This window comes from Cinclus cinclus, chromosome 5 (genome assembly GCF_963662255.1).
Source record: "Cinclus cinclus chromosome 5, bCinCin1.1, whole genome shotgun sequence".
NCBI classification, from domain to species: domain Eukaryota; kingdom Metazoa; phylum Chordata; class Aves; order Passeriformes; family Cinclidae; genus Cinclus; species Cinclus cinclus.
The window spans coordinates 25,195,802-25,208,185 of record NC_085050.1 but is presented as its reverse complement, the minus strand read 5'-3'; the positions used below and the strand labels follow the sequence as shown (position 1 = coordinate 25,208,185).

Here is a 12,384-nt window from a genome sequence, read left to right as displayed (position 1 = left end):
AAAGAAACATTGAGATACATGGCAGTGATCTGAGTTTTATCTCCTCTTTTCTGAGAGTTAGAGGTTTTAACCATGCAACATATAGCTGGGCATTAAAGATTTTCACAGCCTTTTCAATATTAGCTTGTCTGTCTTTGTGGATTTGATACCAAAACTAAACCTGGTAAAAATCAGCTGAATAATTAAATCTGTTGGGGAAAAGATGGAACCTGTAATTTACCTTTATAATTTGTAGTGTTGATGGAGCCTATAGTTTACAAAAGGAAAAAAAAAAAGCCAAACCAAAAAATACAAACCTGTAAAGGTTAGATAATGACTAACACAAGAAAATAACTGAATTCCTTTTTCTTTCTACTTATTCTGATGGCAAAATAGGAATTGGAAGAGAGGTGAGAGAATCTGCTTCTCTGTGTTGTAACAAATAATAATAATAATAATAAAAGATTAAGCTATACTTAAGATCCATAGCTTTGGATAAACCTGCTTTTGAGGCTTGGCCCACATGTCTGTTTCAACAAAAATCAGTAGTAGGATACATCAGTATAGCGACAGTAAAAAAAAAATCTATTTAAAAAATTCAAGTGCTTTTTGAGCATATGGAGCCAGGCAAAAATAGTCCCCTTCTTACAATAGTCCCCGATGGGTGAGATTTCTTCAGAGGAATCTTGGAAGAATTGGTGGTAAAAGCTAGAGAAGCTGGGAAAATGCTGAATTCAGCAAACACTTTTGGGGACCGTCAATTCAGTTTGTGACCACTAAATCCTTCTTGGAGTCATCAAGTTATTTTAGAGAGATGATATAACCCATATATTCTGTGAGGAGATCAAAGACCATTAGAAGCAGTACTTTTCAAAACAGCATACATCTGCTGGTGACAAAGAAGCACCTCTGAAGCTTCTGGGCGTCTATGCCACAAACACATTACCAAAAAAACCCCTAGAATAACTCTTAAATTGTAATTCAGAAAATATTGAAATTAAGCAGAGCAATGCATATATCAGATATAATAAACAAATACTCAGAGGTGCTAGATGTGGTTTACAGGATGGTTTACTGTTATTTTGAACTGCTTTAAGTTTCCTTCAAGTCTAGTTTTGTAAATACTTTATCAATTTACAAATGATACAGATTTTTCAGATATCAAGGACAACAGTCTGGTTTTGGTATTAATCTTATGGATTTCTTGTTAGTCATTGCTGGATTTAAGGGAGATATTAACTGCTCATAAATTTGAGATGTGCTAGCATTAATTTTCTAGATTTAGAGAAAGTGAATTTTCATTTAGTTTTAGCACCTGTAGGGAGTGAATGCACTCATGTGGCACTCAGATACTGCGACAGTATAACCCAAGACAGGCTTGGTGTTGTGACAGGAGGACGGTGTGTCTACATTTTCTTGGGAAAAAATCCACGAGTACGCCATGAGTATTTCTTGCCCTTGCATGGCACGTCCACAAAACTTGTAACCTGATGTTACCTTTACTGAATGCTACTTTAGTTACTTCAATGAAGTACCTGTACCGAAGAGACAAAAGGTATCAATAATATTATTCTTTGCACTGATTTGGAATCATTCAAAGACCAGCTCAGTTCCTAGATTTGATAGAAGGGGGAATTTCACTGATTTCTAGCTGTAGCAGAACTACTGACTACAGGCATGGATTTGAGAGGGAGTTGTCTGATAGCCTTTCTCGTGGCATTGATGTGGTGAGATCATTACCGGTGAATACCACTCAATTTTGCTATTTATATATATAAATATACATACCTATATATACCCAGAAGATACTAAAACAATCTAAACCCGAGGGTGTCCCCAACTCTGCCTGGGTGCTTTTTTCTTCCTCAGCAGCTGCAATAAGTGACAGTGCCATAGAGACACGTTTTGCTCCAAGTTTGTAACAGGATTCTGCCCAGTTCTCAATTACCCTCTATTGCCCTCAATTTAGGTTTTTTGAGGTTTTTTTTTTTTTTTCTGCCAGCGAAATGTTACTGAAGTGTCTCTGTATACGATAATCTCACTATGAAATGTTTTCAATATTCTGCAATAAGGGTTTACTTTATATTTCAAGGGGGAAAAGCTAGACATTGTCTTTACTGGAGGCCAGTTCTCAGTATCCCTCTGGCATAGTCCATGCTAAAGCAGAAGATTGATCCAGAGAAACAAATCACAACGCTTTACAGAAGATCCAAAGTGGCTGGTTAACCCAGAGAAATTTATCTGGCTCTGGTGAAATTAGACTTCTGAAGAGCCGTGTATCCATCCTTCTGCTGTTCCTGATCAGATTGCTAATGGAGACAGAGCAGTGGACTCTGGCTGTTGTGCTGGTTTTCACCTGTGTGTGGAGTTAAGCGGGCTGCTCCCAGAGCTTCATCACAAGAGCTGAAGTGACCTTGGCATGACATCCTAGCGTCTGTGTTGTCCAGGCTTGTAAATACTGCAGAGAGCATGTGTGCATCCATAGGCAGGCTGCCCCACTCAGTGGCCTTTTGGCAGCACATTTGTCGTTCCACTAAGGCAGTCGGATCAGGATCCTGCAAAGCAGTCAGGAGATGAGGATCCTTGTCAAAATCTCAGGCAACAGACTAGTAATCTGCAGAGGCCTAAATAGGGCTTTTAAAATTGGAAGCAGAACTGACTGCCTAGACAGAGTTTTTTGAAAGATAAACAGCGTCAGCAGGCTAAATGGATTTCAAGCACAGCTTTAATTGTTTTTCAAACGAATCAGCAAAGGGCACCCTAGCTGGAGCAAGCTCTGAAGTACAATCAAGGAAGATTTCAAGTGTACAGTAGTTTTGAAGATAATCAGGCATTTCAGTGCTGAAAGATACTGTAGTAAGTAATGAATAAAGGCTTTTTACTGTCGGCACTGACAGTACTGTAGTCTTTGAGTCAATTACAATACCTGCCCTATGTGCATGATGAATTTCACCACCCTCATTAAAACTGACGTGCACGCTGATTTTGAAACCTCAACAATTGTCTCTGCAGCACACTTGATCAGAAGAACAAGTTGGTTATTGCCAATACTTACTGGGTGTGGAACACCCCCCACCCCCCCGAATCCTCTTCCTTTCTCCCAGTTCTCCCCCTCCACCCAACCTTCCCAATAGCCTGTAACAAGACTAACAACACTTCTGAGTGGATTTTACTGCAATTCTTCAGGATCCCTTGGACCTTGCATAATGGAGTTTTTTGGGTCACTAAATCAAGTTTGCTAATTATAGGAATGATAAGAAAAGAAAAAAAAAGAAATCCCACCAGCTAAAACGTGAGCCGATTCCCTTATTCTGGCATTTTTTTTGCGTTTAGAAACCTGGGATAACCCACTCGCTTCCATCTGCTTTGGGCACGCTCTGTTTAACCTTGAAGCCAAAGCTTTCCTTCACCTCCTCCTCTACCTCTCTTCTGCCAGCTCCTCTCCTACCGGAGCGGAGAGACCCTCCTGGCCGGGGAATTAATCGCCCCCGCTCTCGGTTTTGTTCCCCTCCTGGGGAGCAGAGGCGGTCGGGACGAGCGAAGGCTCCGCCGCCGCGGTCGCCCCCGCGGACGCCGCGGTGCTCCCTCGCCGCCCTGCACCGCTCCTCCGCCCCGCCGCCGGGGCAGCAGCGGCCGCCGGCCGGGCCGGGAGGAGAGCGCGGGGCGGAGCGCGGGGCCGCGGGCGGGGCGGGGCGGGGCGGGGGCGGGGGGAGCGGCGGGACCGGCGCCTGTTGCCCCGAGAGAGTTAACGGAGCGGGGAAACTCGCTCGCCGCTCCTCCGCCCGTGCCGGGCGCTTGGCAACCGGGGCGCCGCGCATGTGGGACCGCCGGGGGCCGCCGCCCCCCCGCCGGGCCCCGCGTCCCCCTCCCCGCCCCGGACAAGGCGTTTAACGTGCCCAGGCGTGAAGTATGGCATGCAAAGATGGTTTCTGCCAAGGAGCCAGCCATCGCCATGTCCTCGGGTCTCTCCATCGCCCTCCTGCACTGCCTGTGCCTGGCGACCTGGTGAGTAGCCCGGCGGCGGCGCCGAGGGCCCGGCCCGTCCGGTCCGGTCCGGTCCGGTGCCGCTGGTCCCGCGGGCTCCCGGCTGCTCCGCTCACCCGCTCCCTCTTTGCCTCGCAGTCTCACCGGGCCGCCGGGGCAGATCAAAAAAGAGGAGAAATTGTGGCCGGAGAATTTCACCAGCATCCTGAACAGCCTCCTGGATGGCTATGACAACCGGCTGCGACCGGGATTTGGGGGTACGGTGGCGACGCGGTGCCGGCGGCGGGCGGGGGGTCGCTGGGCAGGGGCGGAGGACGCAGCGCTCGCCGGTCGGACCGACCCGGTACTGACCGAAAACGTGAGGATGTGTCCCCACTCCGTGCTCCGAGGTCCGAACCCTCCGGAAAGGGTCGGCAGCGAGGCAGCGCCTGGCCCGAAAGCCCCGGGGGTGCTGCGCAGTCCCGGCCGTGGGGGCCCCGCTGGGGCGGTCCCGGGCTCAGCCCCCGCTTTGCTGCTCTGCCCACATCCCGGGCTCGGGCTGCTGCTGCCGCGCTCGAGGGAAAATCAGCGCTGAAGCCCGTGTGCGTTGGCTCGGTGGGGATGGAGTGACCTGTCTAACACTCAGATTTCTTCTCGTTCTTGGCGGCATTTGACCCGTAAATGCCGCGGTCAGGTCCTAATAGAAACAAGTGTACTTTTACCAGCCCAGGAGGTTAGGTCTGATGAATCCTGTTCCACCAGTTAGGGAAAATCAGAGCTCAGGTGCCAGTTCTTCAGCAGTTGCTGAAATTCTAGCTTGATATAGAAGTAGTAGACTAAATTGCCATATAGGAATTAGAGGTAGCAGAGTTTTCAAATTTGCCTTCCCATGTGTTCCTTGTTTGGGGGTTTTGGGCCTCTTCCTTTCCCCAGGCTGTTAGGATGCAGTTTTGTGATGCTGAAGAAGCAGCCAGACTTGCTTCTCTTTATGATTTTGATGTTTTTGTGTAGGGACTTGGAACCAAAAAATCATTAAGATCCAGGCAGAATAAAAGTTTATTTTGTAGTCTGGAACAAAGATATTAAAAATGAAAATTTGAAAGTGAAAATAATATAAAAAATATTTATAAATAAATACTACAGACCTTTTTATGATGCTCAAAGCTGTAAGGAGGTTTTTATAGGCTGCTTCCAATACAGGATTGAATGAGATCCTTGCGTAGGTTTATGTTGCGAAATACTTTCTTCCTCCTCTGAAAGTACCTTCTCCATACATGTGATCCATCCACACTGACATGTATTCCAGCACATTCCCCACATGCCATATGCAGTGCTCTCACATGCATGATCGTGATTGTTAAAGGATAACACCTGGCACACATGGACCACTCTTAAAATTTTGAGTGTGTGGAATAAAAGAGGCCTTTTAAAGTTAACTAACACATTAAGTGAGAAGGAAGCTAAATTTATTAACACCCGGAGGAGTCATTTGGAACTGATAGTCTTTTGCAATTTAGTCTTTGTGGAGAGGTTACAGACACTTCTGCACGCGTACAAGAGATGTGCTAAGTTTGGCATCATTTTAGGTTGAATGCCAACTAATTAGTCATCTAGCAAAGATGCTTTATGAGCATTATCAGATTTCCAAAATTAAACAACTACTAAATATGTAATATATAGTGATTTTTATTTTAATACAGTTGTCCTTTGCAGGGTGTTTTGCTAGAGTAGGTATTTTTCCTCTGTAAGTGTGGCAGACTTTCAGCAAAACGCAATCAAGGAGAAAAAGTTCTTTGTATCTTCTTGAACGTTCACATTGGAAATATTGAAGTACATGAGAGAGGGAGGAAAAAACTCAGATTTCAGCCTGGGGAAAACACTTCTGGGACAATATCCTACAAAATGGATATTTTTTTGATTCTTCCTTCCTCATAACCATCTCTATGGTTTACATTTAACCACTCATCTTTGAGTTTTGAACTTTTACTGTAAAACATGGGGGGAAATGCTTTGTTTTTCAAAATGATGCTTGCCTCCCTAGCTCCTGACAGTGAAAATTATCTACACCTGATTTGAGAAGAACAACTTTGGCTAAAAAAAAAAAAACAAAACCAACCAAAGAAAGAAATTTCTGTAATTAATTGGATTTCACTTTTTGGCATTGCTCAGAGTAATATCTACAGACTATTTATTGAAATAGAGAATATCAACATCAACTTTTACCTATATTTTGTTTGGGCTTTTTATTTTTTTCTGATTACTCTATCACAAATGGGATTTGTATTTTGAAAGTGGGTCACTCACTAGTTTATAGCATTACAAACAAAATGTCAGAGGGTATGGGAATATTTAGAGATGGAAAGTATAGTGAGTTTTGGTAATGTTAAAGCTACATCACTTTCTGATGAACAACGGAATACTTATTTGTGTTTTCTTCTTGAAGCTGATTCACTGTCTAGTTTTCACAGGTCCTGAAATGAGATGAAGGTTTCATTTTAAGAACAAAAGGCCTCACAGAGGACTAACTGCTGCTGATTTTAAACTCCAAATTGATGAAAATATTTCTAATTCTGGCACAAATTATGTTTAAAATCAGACTCAGGGAGGTAGCCAAATTCTGAATTTTGCTGGCATATTCCAGCATTACCACAAATAAAAATACATGAAGATAATTTACATGCAGAGCAAAGTAGAAAATGTTTGATTTTTGGAATATTCCTACAGCTGGATCAAAATTCTCCATACTATCATTAGTTTCCACAATTTTTGGTAGTTATGGAGGAGAAATTAAATTGTCTCAGCATGCTTACAAATGTGGATCTGGTCTCCCAGGAGAGTTGTGAATCCCAGTGGAGTATGTGGAAGCTTCTCTTGGTCTAGGCAGGACCACGGCATATGTTGAGGGTTAATAGCAGAATGAAGTTCCCCATGTCATTGGATTGACATCTTGCATTGTAAGTTCACTTTATTAAATGCATTTGATAAACTTAAAAACCACCCTACTGCGTGCTGTCAGGTTTGGTAATGTGAAAAGCAAAACCAGAAGGGTTTATTAACATGGTTACTAAAGACCATTTAAGTGAAAGTTCCCATTAAATTGGGGCAGGGGGAGAATCTAAAGAGAGAAGCAAAGAAATGTCACCTAGAAATTGAATGAAGTAAAGCAGAATGGGCAGTTTCATGTAGGAAAGGAAAAAGCCCCTGCAACTGCTGTCAGGAAGACTTTAAATGCATAAGAGTTTTAAATTTGAGTAGATGGAAGGTATTTAGGGACTAACGAGCAAAGTAATGTTGTATGATGTTTGAAAATAGTGTTATGGAAATGAAGTTAGTTCATTCTCTACATGCTCTGCTATATTATTATCCCGAATTTCAGCATGCAATTTATAATCCAAGTAGGTTTCCTGGTCACTCTACAAAAACAGTGTTTTTACAGAAGCTGTTTGTAGTGTTATTAATTAAAATCATCAGCTGCTAGAAAACTTCAAGAGTACTACCAGAGTACTATTTTGATTCAGCTGTAAAAGTTTGATGTAGAAGCATTTCTAGCTATACCCTGTCTACAGTTTTCATCTGCTTTTAAATTTTTGTGTATTACATGAAGAAAAACTATAGAAAGTTACACAAGCTGTATTTTCTCTGAAAATCCCCTTATTATTTTTCTGGTGGTTAGTTTCAAAGGGGCAGTAGAAGTCCAAAGTCTTTGAAAGGAGCATTATTCACTTGAAGTAAAGGGCCTGGGTCTGATTTACCATTTTAAACCCCTGCATGATTTCAGACTTTACCTGAGTGACTCTTGACATTAGCAAGGGCCTGCAAGAGCTGATTCAAACCTGTATTGGATGGTAAATTTAAAAATGTGATGATGTCTTTGAAATTTTCATGCTACGGTAACTAATCTAACTAAAACCTGTACTTAGGGATGCAGGAAGGAATAAGAAGATTGAAGCTGATGAGGGTAACAATACTGTGTGCTGCCATGTATCTGCTGTTTTTAATGAACTGTGCCTCCCAGAGAACATCTGATCTCTGGCATCTTTCTTTTAGTGGCCAGTTGTATGGCTAAGCCAAAGAAAGGAAGGGGTGTGTGACTTGCCTTCTGCCCGAGGTTTTTAGGTTGGCTGTGAAACCCACTGACCACAAGCTGTGGCCTTGCCCACAGCCTGTTGCTGGTGCACTGTGCTGTGGTTGCCCATCAGCTGGTGAAAGCTGGAGCCCTCTCCCTTCCTGAGTTGTGTTCATTTGTGTGACGTAGAACCTGGCATAAGTTTTGAATCTCACCACCAGCTACTGGGGTTAGCTCTGTGGCTTCCTCTTTGGAACTCTCCACATCTGCTGCTGACTCCTGAATAGAAGGAATAGGACTGTGTTCATTCATTTCCCTTTTTCTTTTCTTCCTCCTTTTGTATTCTTTCTTGTGATCTTGTGACTGTGGAAGTGCAGCTGAGAACTTGGCGGAATTAAATATATTGGCCATTTTCTCCCCTAGAAAGGGTAAGAGGAGGAGTCTCTGCCCCTCTAGTCTGTGTGTTGTTCAGCTGATGAACAGCATTTCTGAAGAGTTTAATTTCCTCTCTATGCAGGACTTTAGTCAGAAAATAAACATGGAATACGTTTGAAGAGCAAAGGCAATTTTCTCTTTTTAGAGAAAATAAAAATATCTACATGATTATTTGCTCTTACTAGGAACTCAAGCATACCTTAAATGTTCCATTGCTCAGCACGATAGCTATTATAATTTGCTTTTACTATTTAGATTGCAAATGGACTTAAAGTGAGCGTTGAAAAGTGAAGCAGTTAATTTTTTTTTCCAGCAGTTGTCCATTCTTTCTCAGCTGGTGAAAGCTGATGACTCAAAGCTTAACAGGATATGGTGTTAGATACCTGTAGGTGACAGATTTGAATTTGGCCTCGGTTAGTAAAGCTTGAAGTCATTACCATCTGTCTGTTGTTCAGTGATCTGTATAAAATTAGCTGATATTCTTAGTCCAGTTCTTAGTAGACAGGTGTCCACATCGTGAAAACTGGCACCAATATTAGGCTTATTGGGTCTAAGCAGAGATGTTTTGCTGATAAATAGGCAAAAAAAAGCAGTAATCTCCTAATTTCTGGAGGTATACTTTTCCCTTTTTAGGTTCAGTCATGCTGATGGATGAACATACATAGAGACAAAGGTTATTGTGTGCTGCTGTGTTTGTTGTATTGTCTTTTGGTAGAGAATGTAGACCATGCATTTGAATTCTGCATTAATTTTTAAAAAAATGTCCTACCTAGTTCTGGTTTCTGAACAGAATTCTTACATATAGCAGGTGTCCTTAGCTGTAGCTGTTCTTTCTGATAGAATGAAACAAGAGAACATATTTCATATGATGGTTTTTTTTTTTTCTCTTTTTCCCTCACTTAAAAAATGTCAACCCTATTCAGGCAGCAAGAATTTGGAAAGAGAAAACACCAGATCTTTCTGATGTAGTTATATTAAAAAAAAAATCTGGAGCAACTCCTCTTTTTTTTTTCTTTTCTTTTTTTTTTGGTAGCTGTAGGAAATGATGTAGTAGGATTTTGCGTGGTTTATATATCCTGGGATTGATCTCATATGAGCACCAACAACTGTACAGCATTTAAATTGTACTTTGTATGTTGAAATCTTTGTACAGACTTGTTTGTTAATGTTTCTGATTAGCTGTGGGACCCTTGGTGGCAAAATTTGCAATACACAGAGAGCCTGTGCAGGATTGGAGTGTTTACATACAGCAGAGATCTCTGCAGTGACAGTTGCCTATGGAGACGCAGGGATAATGGAGCCCGAAGTCTTTCACTGGGAGCTGTGCTGCAGTTCAACCCATATGTAGACATAAAATGCATGGGAGAGCTCTCTTTTGTTCCTCTTCCCCGGGTGAGGGCCTGGCATCACTTCTTCAGCCCACATGTAACATCTATAATACTGAACTATTCTGGCTTTTTGCAGGGGTTGCTTTTAATCCTGCTTGAGCTTCTTTAAAGTATATTACCTTGCAAGCAGTGAATCAGACGTAACTGTTCCCACTGCAGTGTGTAGGATTCTCCTCCTATTTCATTGACATAAAAATACACACCAGAATGATATAAATAGTTCTTCAGCATTCCTGAAGATTTATGGTGGATAGATACTTTGTGAAGATCCATTAAAGGGTAAGCCCAAATGGTCATATTTAAAGTTAATTGGCCTTCTTACAACTCACTGCATTTTATTGCCAGTAATAGAGCGTTAAGGATTCTAATAGGATCTTCTGCTTGCAGAGCCTGAGTTGATTAAGTGGTGCAACACACTCGTTTTGGAGGGCTGCTTAACTCACCAGTAAAAGTAGGTTAGGTGACTACAGATCACCTCCTCGTTGACAGGAATTCCCACGATTAGTAATAGTTTAAAAAAGAAGCAGCAGCATGACTCACTATTTATACCCCTGCTATTGTTACCAACTATGTTTTCTTCTAGAACAAGAGGAATAAGAGATAGGTATTGGTGTCACCATAGATACTCCTGGGTTGGCATTAAGTACTGGGATGTGCTAGAAAATCCAAGATTTGTCATTTCACAACTGTTAAGGCCAATGTAGGTGGAAGACTTGGAGCATGAAAGGGCTGCAATTGGAGAGAAAGGATTAAGGAGATAATCAGCTTCACTGTCTTTGCTCCTATCAGACACTGAACTGTTTGGCCAAGGTTTTGGCTGCAAAGCAAGGATTTGTATGTCTGTACTAGCTGGATAACTGTTATGATGTCTAAAGTATTTTTAGATCTGCATTCATCTGCCATTTTCTAGTGGAATAAAATGTGATTTTAACATCTGTTTTGTCAGTCTTCTGCCATCATGTTGGACAAGCAGCCAAAAGTAAAGCTATTTTGTGGCCTCATGATTGTCTGAGAGCTCCTGATTCCTTCTTTCTCACGGGTCATACTAATAAATATTTGAGAAGAGAGTAGCAGTTACTGGAGAGTGAACTCAAAGTTTTAGTCTTGTGCTGCTGCTATAATGTTTCTAATAGCATTAAGCTGTAGGCTTGCGGATTTGGAGATTAGCTTCTTGATCTTAGCTTTCCCCATCTTTCTGAGAAACTCCAAAAAAACAAAGTTGCAAAAGCCTCTCAAAACCTGTTGCCCATGAAGCTGTAATCATTTAATAAAACAGAAGAATCAATTTCTGAGGAGAAGCAGCTCATGCCTGTGGGAAAATCTTGTCCCTTTGTTCAATTTGGTATGATTGTGAAATTACAGTGTACTGTGAGCTAAAGAAAAGAGTATACCATCAGAGGAAAAACACTTAAAGGTCTGGGGTTTATTTAAGGACTATTCCTATTTAGTTTCTTAGACCTAACAAGTAAAGCAGTTCCTGAAAGGAATTCAGGGACTTGTCTGTGTTATTCAGTAAAAATGGTATACTGGATATTGAACTCAGTTCCTGAAAGGGATTCTTGCAAGGACTGAGTGCAGTATTCAGCATTCTCTTATTATTGAGTAACAAAGACTAATTCCTGTATTTTCTTATTAAAGCTATGTGGAAAAGTGAATTTTTCACTTCTATAGAACTGATTCCAGAAATATTTCAAGTTCTAATGAAAAACATATTTATGTATTTAAATCAACTGGATAAGTTTTAATAGTGTGCTTATACAAGATCAGTTGTAATTTTATCTCTGCTATTTCTACATGCAAGTATGACTGGGCTTTTCTCTAGCACTGTAGATAAAATGTCTTCACTTCTAATCTCTTGGAGCTCTTCTGCTCTCCAGAAATACATATATATTCAGGAAATGTCACTGGAGTATGTTGTAAGTAAAATGAGTGATCTAAGCACTCATGGATTTCCCTGATGGTTGAATGCTCTGTTATTTGTAGAAAAAGGAGCAGCTTCCATTTGACATGTTTAGAGAGCAGCCCATTGCAAAACAAACGGCATGGTATGAAAATGTGTTATCTGGAACTTGGGGTTTGCTTCTTAAAACCTCTTTGAGACACATGCATGCCAAACTATGCAACTTTCCAGGGATCTCTGAGCTACCAGCTGTTGTACAGTGAATTTTCTTTGGAGTGATTTTGAAAAAATGCCCTTCTGTGAAACTTAGCTTACAGCAAAGCAGTCTTTTTGACATTTAGATGAGAAATTCTTAGCTTTTCTTCTCTAAATAATTGGCAAATCCTGTGGTAAAACAGTTTTACACAGATTTATTTTAGTTTTTGTTCAGAGCTTGAGACTTGTTCTCGGTGCAAGAAGTTCAGGTTGCCTGTTTTCCCATTACTTACTTATTTTTTTAACTTTTACCATTTGATTTAAAGTTTTGATTTTTTATTTTTAAGTGGGACATATTCTGCTGCTGTTGACTCTGTTGGGTCTTTCATCCTTTCATTTTTAGATTGTAAATATTATGATAAAACCTGAATTATCAAACTTGGGCCACTTATCCTCTT

The 12,384-nt window shown here is 41.3% G+C and overlaps 1 protein-coding gene across 2 annotated transcripts in view; it reads left to right on the top strand.

The window, feature by feature from the left end:
• Positions 1–3,893: 3,893 nt before the first annotated feature.
• The window catches only part of GABRA4 (gamma-aminobutyric acid type A receptor subunit alpha4), a 36,362-nt gene continuing 27,871 nt past the window's right edge, over positions 3,894–12,384 (top strand). The window contains exons 1-2 of one of the 2 annotated variants that reach the window (XM_062493494.1): positions 3,894–3,922; positions 4,102–4,220. In XM_062493494.1, the coding sequence (XP_062349478.1) occupies positions 3,894–3,922; positions 4,102–4,220 (148 nt within the window). Of the gene's footprint in view, positions 3,985–4,101; positions 4,221–12,384 lie in introns of both variants that reach the window. The other variant, XM_062493493.1, reaches the window with a different exon arrangement.